Here is a 20,167-nt window from a genome sequence, read left to right on the forward strand (position 1 = left end):
CATCCTGGCCAGGGGCCGCCATGTGTTAGGAGGGAAAGGAGGTGTCATGAGTCCAGAGGCAGGAGAGAAGGCAGAGGATGGCCCAGTTAGAAGGAGCCCCCGGTGAAGTGAGTCGCCCCGCAGTGAACCAGCATGAGTCCCCAGCCTCCTGAACCTCGAGCTCTCCATCCTCAGAGAGTCCTTGCAGTAGGTATTGTTGTGACAGTTCAGAGATGCCTTGGTGAGAGCACCTGGCACCCAGCCCAGCTCAGGCCCTGCCTTGGACTTGGTCGAGTTAGTTCCCTCCTTCCCCATCCCCCATCTGCTCTGGGACCTGGCAGCGAGGCCTGGTTTCTTGGTCCCCGGCCTCCATTGCCCCACAGCACCTGTAGTCATTTCCTGTGGCTGCTGTGACAAACTACCACAAGCGATGTGCCTTACAACAACAGAAACTGATCCTCTCACAGTTCTGGAGGCCAGAAGTCTGGCTCCCTCCGGCGGGTCTAGGGGAGAAGCCTTCGTGGTCTCTTCCAGCTTCTGGTGGCTTCCTTGGCTTATGGCCTCACCTCTCCAATCTCTGCCTCCATGGTCACACTGCCTTCTCCTTTCTGCGTCTGTGGAATCTCCCTTTACCTCTCTCTTCTAAATAAGGACACTTGTGATGGCATTTAGGGCCCCCGTGGATGACCCAGAGGTTCCGGGGATTAAGACATGGACGTGTGTTTGGGGGCCACCAGGCAGCCCAGTCCAGCACCCTATTGTCTGGGGCCTGGCTCACCAGCTCTCTGTCCCTGCCAGGAGGCGAACTGCAAAAACCACAGAGTGAACCGGGTGGTCTTCCTGGGAAACATGAAGCGGCTTCTCACGACGGGGGTCTCCAGGTGGAACACGAGACAGATCGCCCTCTGGGACCAGGTCAGCCGCAGGGAGGCCAGAGCGGGTGGGGCAACGTCAAAGCGTTGTTACTCCGGGGGCTTTGCTGGGATTGGGGAAGGCGAGGTACCATCCTGCCTGGATACGGGCTGATCCTGGCCCCCGGCCCGCAGGAGGACCTGTCCATGCCCCTGATTGAGGAGGAAATCGATGGGCTCTCCGGCCTCCTGTTCCCCTTCTACGACGCCGACACACACATGCTCTACCTGGCTGGAAAGGTAGGAGAAGATGGGGGAGGGACAGGGACAGGCTGTGGGAGACCCCTGCCCCCATTGGGCCCCCGCTCCTGCCCTACCTCCCAAGAAGAGCCTAGCCTCCCTGCCCTTCCCCTGACCCAACATGGGTCAAAACCTACCCTCAAGTCGGACACTCATTCTGTTGAGGTGTCAGTGACTGAGAATTCCTTCAGGGGTGGATTGGAGTGGGGTTTGACTTGGGAATAAGGATCAGAGCCTGACGTGAATCATCCCTAATGATGGGATTGGAGGCACCTGCCAGGAGATCTTGTTAGAAAGTCTGTCTGTAGGCCCGTGACCGTGCACGCACGCGCACAGCACCCGACCTCCACCCCACCGCCCCCAGCAAGTCCCCTACTGGGGGCCTAGAGGCCAGGCCTCCTGGGTCTTTTGACCACCTCGGAGGCATGGCAGAGGCTCTTTTCAGCAGCCCGCTGGACCAGGAGCTGCTGAGCCCGCCCCTTCCTCTCTTCCTTCCTCACCTCCCTCCCCGCACCCGGCCCCTAGGGAGATGGAAACATCAGATACTACGAGATCAGCACCGAGAAGCCCTACCTGAGTTACCTCATGGAGTTCCGCTCCCCGGCCCCGCAGAAAGGCCTCGGTAAGGGGGTCCGGGGGCTCTTGCGGTTGTTAGGCTGTAGAAGGAGACACTGGAGTTTGGCTTTCGGGCCACCCTGCCCCCAAAATGAAAAGTCAGACTCAGAAGGCCACGGCTCATGGGCAGGTCAGAATGGAACCTCTGGGTGCTGCCCTGTGAAGGCCAGCCCGCCCTCCTTCAGCCAGCCTGGAGACCGGCTCCGTCACCCCATGGGGCTTGGTGTGCTCCGTCATCTCTGGCCATCAGCAGCTGCAGGAGTGTGCGTGGTACCTTCATTCCCACTTGCAGATGGGGAGGCCAAAGCCCATTGTTGTTCTGACATGGTGGGAGGAGGTTCAGTAACTAAAGGTCAGAACGGGGTCCAGGAGCATGTCCCTTCCTGAAGCCTCTGGGAAGTCAGGACCCTCAGTCCCTCAAAGCAGCTCTGTCCTTGCCTGAGACGACAGGGGGAATTCCAGGGTGTCCCCCTCACTGCATCCCCAGGTTCTCAGGCAAATCCCATAGAGGGCTCCAGGATTGACGAGTGTAGTGAGTCCGTCCTTCACGCCCTACACTCTTCCACCGCTAAAGCCTTACAATGAAATCTTCATGCCCAGTGACTCACACTGGCAGTGCATCCGATTCAGCAGTCCCCCATTTGGGGTCCAAATCACCCAGAGGAAGGAATCTCTTCAGGGATCTGTTCCCTCCTCTCCTTAGAATTTGGGTCTGGTTTTGTCCCTCTGAGGATCTGGGATTATGGACACGGCCTGAGGGCCAGCTTGAGAGACATCAGGGCTGGAGGGGCCCAAGGACCCCTCTCAGGGACCAGCAGCAAAATGGAGGCCCAGAGATATGCCTGAGGTCCGAATGACCATTCCACTGACTTCACCCTTTGCCAGGGCTCTGTCATCCCCACCTCCCTCGCTGTCACCCCATCATCAAATAGTATAAAAAGCAGCCTGGACTTTAGAGTCCAAGCTAGGTTTATATTCTGGTTAGGGACTGTGTCCCTAACCCCTCTGTGTCCCAGTTTCCTCGTCTGTAAAATGGGGATAATTAAACCTACCTTGAAGGGCTGTTGTAAAGCTTAGAGATCATATATACAAAACACCTGGCAGAGTACTTGGCTCCTGTTCCTTCCTGTAGTCATTCAACAAACATGTACTGGGTACCAGCTGTGTGCCAGACCCTGGACTAGTCCAGGGGTAAAGTGATAAATAAAACAGAACACAGCCTCACTCACATCCCACTGAGGGACAGACAGACAGTAGACAAATAAGTAAGGAAAATATTGGATGGTAGTAAGTTCTAAGAAGAGAATCAGATGGGGTAATAGAACAGAGAGTGACGGGGGCTGTTTTAGACCAGGTGGTCGGGGGAAGCCTTGCTGTGGAGGTGACATTTTAAACTGAGATCCGAAAGGCAGGAAAGGGGAAGAGTAGTGCCAGCAGAAAGAACAGTTAGTGCAAAGGCCCTGAGGCCAGAAAGAGCCTGGCATGTTCTAGGAGCAGAAGGGAGGTGAATGTGGCTAAGCATAAACATGCGGAAGATGGGTAAGTGTTAGGGGATTAAGCTGGAGAGATGTGCAGGGGCCAGCTCCCATGGGATGCATTAGACGGTATATTAGAGTTCTCCAGAGAAACGACCAAGTATATTTATAAAAGGGGAATTGCAAGGATTTGGTTCACGTGATTATGGAGGCTGAGAAGTCTCACAATCTTCGCTCTGCAAGTTGGAGGCCCAGGAAAGCCAGTGGTATAATCCAGCTCAAGTCTGAAGGCCTGAGACCCCAGGGAGCCGATGGTGTGACTCCCAGTCCAAGGGCAGGGGATGAGATGAGATGTCCCAGCTCAAGCAGCGAGGCAGGGAAAAAAGGGCAACTTCCTCCTTCCTCTGGCCTTTGTTCTGTTCAGTCCTGCGATGGGTTGGAAGATGCCCACCCACATTGGGGAGGGCCATCTACTTTACTGGGCCCACCGACATTAACCATCACCCAGGGGAAGGAGTTGGGGTTTCACCGGGAACTCGTAGAATTTTCTTTTTCTTGGGTGGATGGGTAGGTGGGAGTGGGACTGTGTGATGTGATCTGAAAGGTTGGTTTAAGATTGCTCTGGCTTCTGTAGGGAGACTGGATCTTGAAAGGGCAGGAGGGAGGCAGAGAGACCAGTTAGGAGGCCCCTGCGGACTTCTAGGCAAGAGAGAATGGTAACTAGGGGGATGGCATGGGGATGAGGAGATGAGGATGGATCCAGGAGATGTTTAGAAAGTTGGGTCAGGGCTTCCCTGGTGGCGCAGTGGTTGAGAGTCCGCCTGCCGATGCAGGGGACACGGGTTCGTGCCCCAGTCCGGGAAGATCCCACATGCCGCGGAGCGGCTGGGCCCGTGAGCCATGGCCGCTGAGCCTGCGCTCCACAACGGGAGAGGCCACAACAGTGAGAGGCCCACGTACCGCAAAATAAGAAGAAAGTTGGGTCAGCAGGACGTGGGGAGGAGGGAGGGGCAACTGAGGATAGCTATTTCTCCTTGTCCTCCTCACCTGTGGCCACTGTTGAGCATTTGCCACGAGCCAGGCACTTTCCGTAGGTTCCAAGTGGCTTTGTCACTCACCCCAGGCAGGTCACGTAGCTCCTAAGTGGCAGAGCCAGGATTCAAAACCCAAGTCTGCTGGCTTCACTTGGTACCATGATGCCACTTCCCTCCAGCTCCTGGAATTCCCTTCTCTGGAAGAGCAGCCTTCTGCTCCAGCCAAGGAGAGGCAGAACCTTAACTCATATTCACATCCTGGAGAAAGAAACTAATGTTATCTGTGCTCATCACTGCCGGGCAGTTAACAAGCATCTTCGCACTCAGTCCCCCGACCATCTCGTGAGGGGCCACTACTGGATTCCTCTAGGCCACCAGGGAAGCTGGAGCTCAGAGAGCAGTGATTTGCCCAAGGACTCCCGGCCAGAAAGAGGGGAGAGTCGGGATTCAGACCCAGGATTCTGTCCCACCCCAAAGCTTGTGTTCCTAACCCCACACTGCACTGCTGCCCCAGCCGGTGTTCAGATGATACAGCTGTTAGGGATGTTGTATCTGGTGCCCACGCAGACATACATGCACACACGCACCCCTGTCGGTCCTATCAGACACATGATGGAACGGCAGTCTTGGGCTGCATTTAAACCTCTGGGGTGCACGGGGAAAGCTTTCTCCCTCCTTCTTTCTCTCTGAAGACTGGGGGCACAGAGGCTTCGGGAAACCAGTTCATTTCAGAAGGTGATGGTCTCTGTGGCTTATACAGTGGCAACACTGTGTGACCTTGGGCCAAAGCCCCGTCCCCTCTGACCCTCAAGAGTCTCATCTGTAAAAAGAATGGATTAGATTCAAATAGTTCTGCAGCCCCTTCCAGTTCTCAAAGGCCCCAAATCTATAGCGTGCCCCTTGGTGAGGCAGGTCCGGCCCACGGGGCTTATTTGAGAAGTTACCACCCAGAGACAGAGCCTGACTCAGGAAGCCCCCAGCCCCCTCCTGTCTACTGTATGGGTCATTGCCTCCAAACCCAGTGCCCTCCACCTGTGCCTTTCCCCTGGCCAAGGTCATCAGGAAGGAGGGGCGCTGAGGGGGATTCCCGGGACCCCATGTAGCCGTATGTATGCCTGTCCACAGGGGTTATGCCCAAGCACGGGCTGGATGTGTCTGCCTGCGAGGTGTTCCGATTCTACAAGCTGGTGACTCTCAAGGGCCTGATTGAGCCTATCTCCATGATCGTGCCCCGGAGGGTGAGTGGGGCTGGGCTGGTTCCAAAGGGCCCCTGGCATTGAAGCCTAGCTTTCTCACCACTGACTATAAGCCTGGCGGAGGCCCGGAAGAAGGAGCCCTTTTCCTGTGGATTGGGGTGGGGGATGGAGGCCGCTCTAAGGTGAGAACAGTTTAGCTGGCTACGGAAGGCAAGGTGGGAATTCCAAATGGGAGACACTGTGAGTACAAAGGCCGGAAACAGGGCAGCAGGTATGCGGTTGGACATCAGCAAAGAGGAGAATCTGACTGGAGAGCACGGGCTTTCTCAGCAGCCCCCCATCTGTCCACTCTTCTGCTTCCCCCGCTGCAGTCGGATTCCTACCAGGAAGACATTTACCCCATGACGCCGGGCACAGAGCCAGCTCTGACCCCCGATGAGTGGCTGGGAGGCATCAACCGAGGTACCGCAAGGGGTGGGCTTCCCAGAAGAGGCTAGGAGACTGCAACCTTGGCATTTGGTCTAGCCCACCCCCTTCCCCTTGCATATCCTCCTCATTGAACTTGCCCTCACACTCAGCCGACTGTTGGAACTGTCGGTGAGAACACATCCCTTGCCTTTCTTAGATCCTGTGCTGATGTCTTTGAAAGAAGGCTATAAGAAGTCCCCCAAAATGGTATTCAAGGCTCCCATCAAAGAAAAGAAGAGCGTTGTGGTCAACGGAATAGATTTATTAGAAAATGTCCCACCCAGGACAGAGAATGAGGTAAGGAATATAAGTTATTGCTGCCACACATCCTGGCAGAACGAGACCTCTGCATTTCAATTATGGGCTTCAGACCTTTAAGCTAGCTCCGTTCTGGGGCATTTTTCTTTCTCTAACAAATACCATAAGTAGCCTGCTGTTGGCTTCCGTTGCCTCTGACCCCAATAACTAGAGGCTGGGCTACGGTAGGGATACTGATGCCCCTCAAACCCGCGAACCCAGAGTTACGTGTCCCCTCGTGAATCCATTTCAGAATGTTGCTGTCATCTGGAGTTATAAATTCCTGACTCATGGGGAAAGCCAGCCTCATGCATTACAGCACTGCTTTCCTCCCTGGCATGGCAGCAGCAGCGGGGTCTGATGATTTCCTGTTTTTGTGGAAGAGGCTGCGTGTTGATGAAAGTACTCTTTGTACCATTTGGAAAGGGAGCAGCTCATCAGGGGTAACCGGAGCTGGGCCTTGTCCACGCCCCCCAGAGGCCTCTCCTTCTAGCCACACCCTCGGTCCCTGGCACCAGCGTAGTTCAGCTCAGCCAGGATTCACGGAATGCCCACCGTGTGCCAGGCCCTGGGCTTGATGCAGCTGTGGTGGAGATGGCGGCAGGGACCCACCTGCATTTGGATCCTGGCCCTCTCAATTCCTGGCTGTGCCTGAACATGTTTCCTGACTTCCCTAAGTCCATTTCCTCATGGTAAAACGGGTCTATGAGATGCTGTGAGCATTAAAGAGACCATTGCTAAGTATCTAGCACTCTTCCTGCTCACGTTAAATGCATACATAAAGAGGCTAACTGTATTAGCTCTTGATTACCATGTAACAAATTACCCCAAGACTTAGGGACTTAAACCCCAAACATTTATTATCTCATAGTATCTGTGGGTGCGCACGGCTCGAGGTCTCTCATGAGGGTGTGAACCATCAGCAAGGGCTGCAGTCGCATCTGAAGACTCACCTGTGGAAGGATCTGCTTCCAGGTTCACTCACTTGGTTGCCGGCAAGACTTATTTCCTCACAGGTCATTGGACTAAGGGTCTCAGTCCCTCAAGCGTTGTTGGCCGGATACCTCCCTCAGGTCCTTGCGATATGGACCTCTCCACAGGGCTGCTCACAGCATGGCAGTGAGGAAGAGAGGGTGTCCAGGATGGAAGCCACAGTCTTTTTGTCAACTCCCCTTGCAAATGACATACTGTCATGTCTGCCATATTCTATTCATTTGAAGCAAGTTACTAGGCCCCCTCTGCCCATGAAAGGAGAGGATAACATGGGGCCATCTTACAGGATTTCTTGTCACACCAACTTATAATTATCGCTGTTATTCATAAAAGTAAGACCATTCCTAACCTCTGGGACCTCACAGTCTTAAAGGTGAAACTGGCAGGTAAATTGATAATTGCTATAAAATATGTTTATGTGCCATTGTAGAGGGATGTTCAGATTTCTAAGGCTGGATGAGACCGTGTGATCAATGGGATTTGCTTCAAAATAATCGCGAGGAGGGTGGTACAGGGGAAGTAGGTAAGAGTAAAGCCGAAGCAAGAGTGGTCACAGGGGGACTTCCCTGGTGGTCCAGCGGTTAAGACTCCGTGCTTCCAGTGCAGGGGGTGCAGGTTCGATCCCTGGTCAGGGAACTAAGATCCCGCATGCGATGTGGAACGGCCAAAAAGTTAAAAAAAAAAAAAAAAAAGAAGAAGAAGAAGAGTGCTTGCATGTTATTTCCTGAAAATGGATGATGGGTACTTGTTTTTGTTTTCCATTAAAAAAAATTTTTTTTTTCTTTTAAGTACCTTGAGAAGGTAGACATAGTTGAATTGCTGCGATAGCCCAGGGCCATAACAAGAACCTGAAGTTGGTTCTAGTACTGGGTGTGGAGAAGGCAGGGTGAATAGCAGTTACAATGAGTAACCTTTAGCTATGGACTTGTCTGTATCAGAATGGAGGACCTGGAGAAATATTTTAAAGGGTCTCTGAGCAGACAGCACAGATGCCACAATCTCTCTACACTACAGCCTGGATACTTTGCTTCTTGGGGAAAAAAAAATTGCTCAGAGTCTGTTACTCTGGTTTTACCCACAGTTTTAATCATCACAGAAGACTGGAAGCAACCAATGAGATAATGGGGCTGTGAACAGTAGACACATGGGTCTAAGTGTGAAGAGACAACAGGTAGCTTGACACAGGGGAGAAGACATCATTGTACAGCTCTGTAATTTTACTAAAACTCACTGAATTGACTTAAAATGAGTGAAATTTATGGTACATGAATTACACTTCAGTAAATCTGGTTTTTAAACAAAAGTAGATCCAAAAAATTATACAAAGAAACTTTGAGAACTTGGAAGGCACAGGAGTGCATAGAATCCCTTAGTGCAGGGCAAACACCACAGCATCCCTCTGAACAGATGTAACCAGGACTGGTTTGTTGGTTAATGAAAAGAAAAAGTCAGTTAAAGGAAAGAATCACAAAAATGACATATATATATTCTTTAAACAATTTATTTTCATTTAAATGTAAAACATATACATTCATTCCACACGTTTTGATGTAGGACCAAGACCTCTTCTTTGAGGACATCCCAGTTGGGATCTGCTATGTCTTTGTCAAATAAATCACACTTTAACTCCAGTTTCAGTTCCTTTTAAGTGGAACTTAAAATCAATCTGAAAACAAAGCCCTTGTTTTTTCAAAGTTTTCCCCAGTTTTTTTTTTTTTTTAATATTTATATATTTATTTGGCTGCTCTGGGTCTTAGTTATGGCATGTGGGATCTTCGTTGCAGCATGCAAACTCTTAGTTGTGGTGTGTGGGATCTAGTTCCCTGACCAGGGATTGAACCCATGCCCCCTGCATTGGGAGCCTGGAGTCTTAGCCACTGGACCACCAGGGAAGTCCCCCGGGTTTTTTTTTAAGACAGGTTTATTGAGGTGTAATTGACCTACGGTAAAATTCATCCTTTGTAGTGTACAGTTCCATGAGTTTTGACATATGCCTACAGCTGGGTGACCACTACCATACAATCAAGATACAGAATATTCCCCAATCTTTTATGTGTATATCATCTATACCTAATTCAGTAACAACTTTCTTAGCACACCCTTCTTCAAGATTCTCAAACGCATTCAACTTAATTTTTATGGAAACAGCAACTCTCTTTTTGTATTCCTATTTCATCAGTTTATGTCATATTTAATTAAACTGTGCAGTCATTATACAAAAACAGATGCAACTCACAGTAGGCAGTTTGAGGACCAACACGACTGCTTATTGGTAACTTTCAGCTCAAGTGTGTGGGGTCCTCCAGGAGCCTGTGGAGGCTGCGTTTTGCGGGCGTCAGTCAGTCTGTTTTATGGAGGAAATGGAGAGGCTGGTTAATCCAGGAAGCCATCTAAGCGAGGGTCTGTCAGATTCCCATGCTTTGCCTGTGGCCACTCCAGCGATGGCTGGTGCAGACTTTGGTGCGCCGTGCTAGTCCCCTGTCAGCAGGAAAAAAAACTGGATTCCATTCTGTATCCTGAGCTTCGTTAAGAAGAGAAGGATGCAGAACATTTTAGAAAGCTTTCTATTCCGAGTGGGAGGTAAATGAAGTATTCGGTTTGAAGCCCTAAACGGGTGAGCTTGGGATATTGGAAAACTGGCCTGTGTGGACTCATCCCTTCTTCAGTGACCCTGGATCAGTGCCCGAGGCAGGTCTGCATATGCCAGAGCTTTTCTTCTCTGCCTCGCGGTGCGGGCTGGGGGTGGACGTGGGTGGGAGCCATGAGCTGAATCTGGAGAAGGGAGAGCGGCAGCGACCTGAGTCACCTGGGACACCGGCACGGGGGAGGGGTGGGAGGCCTGGGCCAGGAGGACAGCGGCTGCAAGGGGCGTGGGGGTGGAGTTGGGGGTCTGGGTGCCCCCTGGAAATGTCACCTTCTCCCCTGCTCTCTTCGGCTCACCGGCCCCCTCTCTCGCCCACCCCAGCTCCTCCGGATGTTCTTCCGGCAGCAGGATGAGATTCGGAGGTTGAAGGAGGAGCTGGCCCAGAAGGACATCCGCATTCGGCAGCTACAGCTGGAGCTGAAAAACTTGCGCAACAGCCCCAAGAACTGTTAGCTCCCCGGCCGGGCTGCTTTCTAAGCCGATCTCTCCGTTGTTTCTACTCGTCCCTTCACTTCCCATTCTCCGGTGACCCCAGAGACAGAACCAGGACTGGAGCTGGGGGAGTGCCTGAGGACCCCACCTGCCACCTCAAGAACTGGAAGCTGACCTTTGACCTGTCGACCTCACGCTAACAGAAGCCCCCAGCCTCTCCCGGAGACCCAGGCCGGCAGCCCCGTCCCCTGCCACCCCAGGAGCCCTGGCTTCCCCTTGGCTGGCAAAGACCTCGGACTCCCCGAGGGGTGCCCTCAATGGACCAGGGAGCGGAGGGGGAAGCCAGGACCCCAGGAGACTTAGAGGTTGAACTTTTCCCCTGCAAAGGGGGCTGCCAGGACATCTCCGTGCTCCCTGCTGGGGCTCACAGTGGCCCTGATGGACGCACAGTAAGGGCTGGATTGCCGGCATCCGCTGTTCTCCCTCCCATCCCCCACCTCTCTCCCGCCCCCCCCCCCCCCCCCCGCAGCCTTGGAAGCCCACTCACCTGACAAGGGTTGCGAGCAGCCCAACTCCTTCCTGTCTCTTGTCCCCTCTCTCTTATCTTCAGGGAATTAAGAGGTTGCTCGCCAAGGCCATAATGCCCCCTTGCTTTCCCCTGAGGCTCTTCAAAGCTCTGGCAACACCCTTCTCCCATTGACTTTGTGAAGCAGGCAGGGTAGGGAATCGTGTCTCCATTTTACAAGTGACAGAACTGAGGGTTGCAATGGGGTAGTGGCTTCACTAAGTCACCCAGCAGATGAACAGTGGACCCAGGACCAGGACCAGTGGTGTGCAGACCTCAGGCCCGGACCCTTCCCACTGCATCAAGATGCCAATCCCACGGGGGCATCACCAGGGCCCAAGTCTCCGTGGAGGAGAAGACTGGGAGCCTCCCAACACCAGTAGTGCCAATGTGTCTCACTGCCCAGTCGAGGCCCCTCACACTCAGTGTCCCTACGTCCTCCCGGCCCCCACCTTCTGCTCCCACCCCCCAGGGGACTCCCTCTGAGATGAGGCCTCTTCCTCCTGGAGGCTGAGGCTGAGAAGGGTGGAGCTGGCCCTGGGGAGGCCGAGCAGGGGCCGGATGGCTCCGGGGGCCGCTCTGTGTGCATGTCTCGGCCCTGCTCTCTCAGTCACGGTCAGCCTTAACAGTTGTAGGATGACCACAGCCCCTCACGTGGGTGTAGCACTTTAAAGTTTACACAGCCCTTCGACACTTAGGATCCCATTTGAGCCTCATCTCAGCTCCCAGAGGAAGGGAGCATTCTCCCCATTTTGCAGATAAAGAAACTGAAAAGCCGCCCAGGGTCACAGGACCCTGGGAGATGCCACATTTCACTTGGTCTTCTACAATTTTCTTTTTTTCCTCGTTTTCTCCCTTCATTTGTCACTACCTATGGAGTCCTTGAACACTGTTCTTAGAAAAGTCACAGTTTAGGGGTGAGGTCTGGCCTGGGCACCAGGAAGTGGGTGTCCACTCTTCTCTCTCATTAGCTAGGACCTACTAGATGCATTGTGCCCCACACTGCTTGTCCCACGGCCGCCCTGCAGAGCATCCATCCACACAGGCGGGGCTCCCTAAGCCCCCCCAGTGACCTGGGCAGGGAAAGCCCCCCTGACCCCTCGGGCTTTTCCCCCAAGAGCCTTCCACCCTCTCGGCCAGCTAAAGCAGGGTCTCCTCACCCCCCAGACCCCGCAGCTAGACGGTGTAAGCTTACATCTCCTCTTCCCCACACTTCTGAAGCTTTTTTTTCTTCCCCCCTGACCTTTGTGGTCTTCTGTGATTATTTATGCTGCCTCCTGAGGATAGAATTGAAATAAAATGTTTTCAACTTATCGGACCCGGGCACGGCCAGCTCATTTAACCTGGGAGGTTCCTGCTCTTGGTCACCATGGTATCTTGACGGTCAGCTCCCCGGCCACAGCTCCTCTGCTTTAGTGGAAACAACAAATCACATCTGTGTCTACAGATGCCATTTCACACTTTCATCCATCTACAGCAAGGCTTCTGAACGTCAGCCCCGTGGACGTACGGCACCAGATAATTCTTTGCTGTGAGGGCTGTCCTACGCCCTGTAAGCCGTTTGGCAGCATCCCTGGCCTCCACCAGTCAGATGCCACAACACCCCGAACCTAGTTGTGATAAACAAAAATGTCTCCAGGTATCACCCAGTGGCCCCTGGGGTGTCAGAATCGCCCCCAGTTGAGAACCACTGTTCCACAGTTATTCAGTAGGCATCTGCTGTAGGTCCAGCCCTGTGCTGGGGTCTGAAGGACACCAGTGTTTCACATTGGAATGGTGCTTCGCAGTTTACAAAGCACTCTTCCACGTATTTGACTCCTTTGATCTTCACGGCTCTAGGTGCTATGTTCTAACTGTTCCCGTTTTCCAGAAGAGCCATCAGGTCCAGAGTGTGACATGCTGAAGGTCATTTAGCGGGTGTAACGGAGAAGACACACAAGGACGAGGATCTTCTGAGCCCAGAGCCAGAGGAGGCACATGTTCCCGGTCCTCAGCCAGGCTCAGCGCTGGGCAGGGTGTCTTCTGGGCGGAGGGCTGGGGCCCATCGTGAGACCAGGGGCTGCCAGGCTGCTGGGACACCCTCGCTCTCTGACCCAGCCAGAGTTGTCATGGAACAGAGTTGTCAGGCTGCAAAGTGGACAGGCATGTGGCAGTGTGGACAGCACAGGAAAGTCAGAAGAGCCACAGGAAAGCAATGAAAGCCTTAGAAAAAAGGGCAGGAGAGGAAATGATAAAAGGCAGTGGAAGAGCAGTGGACAGGACACCGGGACAGGGAGGGCGTGGTCCAGGCGCAGCTCTGCCTCTGACGGGCTGTGTGACGGGAAGAAGTTCACTTCTCCTCTCTGGGCTTCACTTTCTCCATCTATAAAATGAGGGTATAGGGACTACCCTGGCAGTCCAATGGTTAAGACTCCATGCTTCCAACACAGAGGGCACGGGTTCGATCCCTGGTCGGGGAACTAAGATCCCACGTGCCACGCAATGCAGCCAAAAAAAAAAAAGCGGGGATAGGAAAATTGGAGGGTCCATTCCTGGTCTAACACTTGAGTTTCCACTACAGCAGCATTTGGAAGAATGGGACAGATCCCCAAGACCACCCATTGTCTAGCACGAGTGATACAAACGAGAAGTATATCAGGCGAAGGGAAGCAGCAGGGTGGCTTCCTACAGGGCTTGGGTGCAGAAAAGTACTTTTGCTAAACATGAATTTGAAAAAGACACTCCTGGAGTTTCTGCTGTAGATCAATTCACAGTCCTGGGCTTGAAAGAAATGCTAAGGTCATTGAGAGTTTGGCCTTCGTGAGCTCCTTCTCCGGGGATGCCAAGGAAGGTGGGTGGAGCTGGGTCCTTGACTGAGGCTTCCTCCCACCTGGGCCCAGGGGAGCAGGTGAACGCACAAGGTGACCTGTCTCATGTGTGCCTCTGTCCCATGGGACCCCCAATTCTGAGCCCAACTGGGCAACTCTTTACTCATCACTTACTATGGCAGATTGTCCAAGGGCAGAGTCGAACGTGGTTTCTCTCCAGGCAGCCCACCTCCCAGCTGCATTTGTTGATGAACCCATCAATTGCTTGTTGGTTGTCCACGTGTCCTTTAGTTCTTCACATACCAAGATGTACTCCATGCCTCATCTGTTACACTGATCCTGCTGACAGTTACGGCCTTGCCCACCATGTTGCTTTGATCATTATAACCATATAGGAGAACAAGACCCTCTAGCTCTTGGTGCCCCTTCCCACTGCCATGTTCCCCACCAGGTGCTTGCTCCCTTCTTTTCTCCAAGTGAGAACATCTTAGGCTAAACTCCAGGCCCTTCTCTTGTATGGAGAGGTTCCTCTGGGGCACGCCTAGAATTCTTGTCTCACAGCCCTCCACATACCAACACCTACCTGGGTTTTCAACTCAGCCTAACACACCCTGAGTGGCTGGATCTACTCAGTACTGGGCGCTGGAAACCCAGAGATGGGAAAGAACCAGGCCTGGGGCTTCCCTGGTGGCGCAGTGGTTGAGAGTCCGCCTGCCGATGCAGGGGACACGGGTTCGTGCCCCGGTCCGGGAAGATCTCACATGCCGCGGAGCGGCTGGGCCCGTGAGCCATGGCCGCTGAGCCTGCGCGTCCGGAGCCTGTGCTCCGCAACGGGAGAGGCCACAACAGTGAGAGGCCCGCGTACTGCAAAAAACAAACAAACAAAAAGAACCAGGCCTGCCCTTGAGGGGCTCCAACCAGTGGTCCATCTATGGATATCGTGTCACCCAGCAGGACGCGGAGCCCCTGGAGGCTGGGGTGAGTTCCACCCTCTGCCAGGTTCCGTGTGGAACAGGCAGCTGTTAGGGATTTGCTGACTCCCAGATTCCCTTCAGCCAGCCTCCCAGGAGCCCAAGATGGGCTTGGGCATTTTTAAACCCTCTCCTGGCGCTGGGCAGACATCCCAGGCTGCCAGTGGACCGTGCAGAACGTGGTTGCTTCTTCACTGTGGAAAATGCCTTCATATTGCAGACACCTCCACCACAAGGGCCCTGTCCCTTAGCCTTCCTGCTTGGAAGGGCTGCGCTGACAGGGCTGTCTGGGGCAGAAGCAGACACTCACCTTCACCACAGGAAGCGTTACCAGATCCCTGTCCTCCACCCCTGCCCCTCCAGTCCACCAGCCCAGGGAGGGGGGATGCAGGCCCTTGGAGCAGGGAGGGGAAGAGGGCGATGTTGACAGAAGCCCCTCATTCTCTGTGCGTGTGTGTTTCTATTTGGGAACAACCTGCGCACTACCTTCCCTTAGAATTTTAATTCAGTAACAGACACGAGTGGATCAGCCTTACTGTGAGAGAGAAGGTGAGCATCTACAGGGTCGGGTCTGCAGAGTTCTACGAAGCTCCTGTCCCAGAGCCCCTCCCTTATAGCTGGCTGTCCCATTGCCTGGAATCCCCCCATGAGCACCGTCCTTTTGGGTTAAGCATTGCCCTTATTGCCAGAGCCCTACCTATACATATCACCCTGGAATTGGGATGCCGCCGTGAACAGGGTTGAAGGACCGAGGAAAGGAAACAAGGGGGCAATGAAAAAGGGTGGGCTCAGGTGGGAGGAGGGAGATGGCGACACTGAAGACAAAGGTCTTGGATTTCAAGGTCACAGTGATTAAGGCAAGATTCAAAGACCAGGAAGTTTGCTTGGAGCTTGAATCCAGCCAGCAGGTGGCAGGTTATGGCCTTCTTATCAAGCCCATTTTTTTGGAGCTGGGTCCCCTTCTGTCACCTCCCATTTCACCCCAGAATGAATAACCCAACCATAGGCACGAGGGCCTCGTGGCAGAGCAGGCACACAGAAGAGCCAGCATCTGAAACGCCCCAAGTATCAAAAGAAGGGAGGCTCAGAAGGGGGCAGCAGGACCCTCGCTGCCCCAGGTCAGCTCTCTCCAAGGAACGGCCAGAGGAGGGCGCTCACCTCACCTTCCTCTGAGGCTGCCTGTTCTTTCCTGAATAGCTGGAAAGAGGCTGGATCGGGGTTCCTGTCCCAGCCCAGCCCCTGACCTGCTCTGTGACCTTGAGCGGCTCCCCCCTCCCTGCCCTGCCCAAGGGACAATGGCGGGGAGGGGACTGGTGAGTCTGCAATTCGAAGAGGCTGGGAGCTGAGGAGGTGGCAGAAGGAAGAGCCGGGGAACATGAAGGGAGGGAAGAAAAGGCAGGGAAGGAGGAGAAGGGGTCTGAGCCAGACCTCTGCAGCCCGGTGGTCACAGCCCAGCCCGGGCCTGGTGCTCACCAGCTCTAGACCCTCGCAGTCTCCAGGAAGTCGCCGATGAGAGAAATGGGAGCTGCGTCCCAGGCAGGGATACAGCCCGGGGCAGAGGAAGAAGGGTCTCGGCTAGACCACGGAAGCCCTGAATCCTTGCCCCGGGAGGCTGGACGCCACTCAGCTGAAGCAGGAATGAACCCCTCCCGCTGGCTGATGCAAAGGGAAGGGATCAGGGGAGGCTGTGAAACAGGGAGCCAGGCGAGGGTGGTGGTTTAGTGGTGGGTGGGGGGAGGAGATGGGGAAGGGGTGCCTGGGGCTTCAGGATGTTCATCTTAGGGGAGGGGGAGGGGGAGGGGAGGAGGGGGAGGGGGAGAAGAGGGAGAGGAAAGGGGTCGTGCGAGGAGACCTCCCAGGAACGGATCCAGAGCTGGGATGGGAGATGAGTCACCCCCTGCCAACAGACCTAGGCACCTTGCTTTATACCTCTCTTAAACCGGCACTATCCCCAGCGGGGGACCTAGGACAGAGCTGGCTGCACCCTGCTTAACAAGTGACCTTCAAACTAGCTCACAGAGGAATGGCCGTTCTTAACTCCGTTGGGTTCTTTTTGTCACTAAAAGAACTGTTCACCTCTTGGGGCTGCTTGGCACTGTCCTGTGAAAGTCCCCCACCCACCCTAGGGTCTCCCACCCTAACCTGTCCCCCACCTGCCTCAGGATGCCTGACATTCACACATTTGTCCACCCTTTGGTGAAGTCGTTTGTAATGATAATGAAAGTAGCTTATTTGTCTTTCTTTGCCTACTGGGAGGCAAATACACAGTTTTCATTCAAAAAACTATTTTATGAAATATTTATCAAGCGCCTTTTCTACATCAAGTATTATCCTAGGTGCTGGGACAAAAGAGATGAACAAGATATAGCTCTTGTTCTCAAAGAGAGTCCACTCTAATTTATAATTAAAATTCACATGCAATGCAGAGAGGAATGTCTGGGAGGACCTAGAGGGCTAACAGTGATTTTCTCAGGGTGATGGGATAACAGATTAACTCTATCCTTTTTGAATATCTGCATTTTTCTACAATAAACAAATTTTTTCAATAAGAGAGGAGGGTTTGGGTTTTTTTTTTTTTTAAGATTTTAAACACATGTAATAGCATAGGATTGGCTACTAACTGTTTCCCTTGGGATGAAACCTCAAGCTTATTCTGCTCAGTTCACCGGGAACTGGGGCTTTTCCTCCCATGTCTCCATGGCCCCTCTGGACCAGAAAAGATTGCCCACGTGGGTAGTTGGATGGGGTGAGCAACTCACGTATGGCCACGTGTCACTTCTGTTGGACACTTGACGGGAGGGAGCCTGATAGGAGACCTCTCCCCACCCCCACCCCCCACCAGCTCCCCGCCACCACGGCTCACGTGGATTCCTGCACAAGCAAAGGTGACGACAGATTTTCACTGGGCTTTGGTTCAGCCTTCCCTGGATCCTCTTGATGGTGACTTGGCCTTCCCTGATCCCTCTAGGTCTGGTGCCACCCACTGACCTCCTCCTACCCTACCCCAGGTGTCCCCAGTCCCTAATCTTGCCTAAGGAGGAGCAGGGCGCACTGGGTCTTCACCCATCCTCTTCCCAATCTACTGTTTGTGGCATAAAATCCGTGACCTGCTTCCTCTGGCATTGAGCCCTTTCTCCTCTTCAAATCAAAACCCTAGGCTGTCAAAACTCTTTATTGTCTCAGCCATGAATTTTTGAAAATATGTTTGGAAACTCAGAAGCTGAGTATTGATTGTTTTTTATATATTCCTGCTATCAGAATCCTAGTTTTCCCTCGGGCAGTGAATATCTCTGGCTGGGATGGGGAGAAGGTACGTCGGGCACTACAAGATCAACAACTGTTGTTTACCAAATCCATCCGTTCACCCACCTCCCACCCCACCAACATGCATGTATGCGTGCATGCACACACACGCACACACACACACGCGCGCACACACACACATGCACACACACATCCCACCCCACCAACATGCATGTATGCGTGCATGCACACACACACACACACGTACACACACACACACGCACACCTGGATCATTAAAATGGCCAGAGATTAAGATAATATAGAACTGGAGAAAATTAATTAATGACATGGAACTGGAGAACATAGTTTTTTTGCTCATTTTCAGTTAACATTTGCTGGACAATGACATTACATTAGGTGCCAGTGATATAAAACCGATGGAGATACACAAATTGCTGGCCTTGGGTTTATTGAGAGATGTAGATATGTGAATGAGTAATTACAGTTCAGTGTAGTAAATGAAACAAGAGGCAAGGGGGCAGGGCACAACCTTTGAAAGAATGACATAGCCCAAGGACATGACATAAACTGATTAGAAACAAATGGCTCCAAGATGGCGGACAAGTCAACTTTTTCCACTAGACCTTGAGCCTCAGTATATGCTCACAGCAGCAAGCTAAATGACACACCCACAGGCGCCATGACAGTTCCAAGACTGACCATAAGGATCAAAAAGTGGGCGGTGGGGCTTCCCTGGTGGTGCAGTGGTTGAGAGTCCGCCTGCCGATGCAGGGGACACGGGTTCGTGCCCCGGTCCGGGAGGATCCCACATGCCGTGGAGAGGCTGGGCCCGTGAGCCATGGCCGCTGAGCCTGCGCGTCCGGAGCCTGTGCTCCGCAGCGGGAGAGGCCACAACAGTGAGAGGCGCGCGTACGCAAAAAAGAAAAAAAAAAAAAAAAAGTGGGCGGTGGCCCAATTCCTGGAAATCCCCGCCCCTTCCTGAAATAACTGGAATACTCCTCCCACTCATTAGCCTATGAAATTACCCACTCCTATAAAAACTGACAACCCCATACCCTGGTGCCTTTCTCACCCTCTGAGATGGCCCACACTCCGTCAGTGGAGTGTGTTTCTCTCTAAATAAATCCACTTCTTACCTACCACGTTGTCTCTCACTGAATTCTTTCTGCGATGAGACGTCAAGAACCTGACCTTCATTAAGTCCTGAAACCAGGTGTGTGATCTCAGTTGGAAGACTGGGTTTTGGCCGGTTTCAAGTCCCAGCTGCATGGGTTTGAGTCCCAGTCAGGGTTTTGGCTGGGTTTGAGTCCCGGCCGTGTGGGTTCAAGTCCCAATCTGAGGTGCACGGTTTCAGCTGGTGACCACAGAGGGACAGTGGTAAGGTAAGAAAATGTTGAGAGTTAGGTCTTGGTCCTAAAGAGGCCAGTAGGATGCCACGAGCCAGGCATACAGGGGAAGATGTTCTGCCGACGTCTGCTCATTTTTGACCAGTGGGTCAACCCCGTATACTTATGCACATCCAACAGCAGGTCCAAGACAGAATTGTTCATCTCTATACTCTTCTCCTTGACTCTGAGGTTTTTCTTCTATATTCTTGTATTCTTGTTCATTCCTGCTCTATTTCTTTCTTTCTTCTGTTAAACCCAGAAGACCTGTGTGACCACCAAGGTGTACTTTTTATTGCTTTCACTCCCCTCCCTCTGACCCTTACAAGTGCTGACCCTTTATTCCCAACTTATAGGTAGAACAACTCCCACTCATCGTCAACACAATTGGGGACGTCTTCTGTGCCATTTCTTTGCGACTTTTTGGACACTAACACCTGGTTGGGAGACTACCTTGGAAGGGATATCGTCTAAAATTGTAAGTACAAATCTTGACCAAATTGCGTGGTGGATTTTGACTTAAGAGTGGAGTTGTGGATAGCTCAGGAGTTAAAGACATCACCTCAGGCTTGTCTGAAATGGGTCAGGCTGCAACAATCCCAACCAGCACCCCTCTGGGCCGTATACTCCAGGATTAGGAAAGATACGGACAACAGGAATTAAAAGGAAAAAACTTAGTAGGTTAGGTAATCAGGTTTGGCCACAATATGAGTTGGGACATCTAAAATGGAGTGAAGTACCTTATGTTCCAATTTTCATGGCCTTGTATCTAGGCAGTGAAACCCAAAAAGAATTTAAGGTGTATGTAGCTCGGGAGGGATAACTCTAGGAAGGACACAGAGGACATTTTAACTGACTCACCCTACAGGTCCATGGATCCCTACTCCCCC

General features: G+C 52.7%; 1 protein-coding gene across 1 annotated transcript in view; it reads left to right on the forward strand.

Annotated features, from left to right (window-relative positions):
- The window catches only part of CORO2B (coronin 2B), a gene marked incomplete at both ends in the record, with an annotated part of 68,926 nt that extends 58,621 nt beyond the window's left edge, over positions 1 to 10,305 (forward strand). The window contains 7 exons of the mRNA XM_082833460.1: positions 778 to 894; positions 1,026 to 1,130; positions 1,656 to 1,752; positions 5,380 to 5,492; positions 5,822 to 5,912; positions 6,076 to 6,215; positions 10,174 to 10,305. Of these exons, the coding sequence (XP_082689586.1) occupies positions 778 to 894; positions 1,026 to 1,130; positions 1,656 to 1,752; positions 5,380 to 5,492; positions 5,822 to 5,912; positions 6,076 to 6,215; positions 10,174 to 10,305 (795 nt within the window). The remainder of the gene's footprint in view (positions 1 to 777; positions 895 to 1,025; positions 1,131 to 1,655; positions 1,753 to 5,379; positions 5,493 to 5,821; positions 5,913 to 6,075; positions 6,216 to 10,173) is intronic.
- Positions 10,306 to 20,167: the final 9,862 nt, after the last annotated feature.

The sequence above is a fragment of the Leucopleurus acutus genome (assembly GCF_964270905.1).
Source record: "Leucopleurus acutus genome assembly, chromosome: 1".
Lineage (NCBI taxonomy): Eukaryota > Metazoa > Chordata > Mammalia > Artiodactyla > Delphinidae > Leucopleurus > Leucopleurus acutus.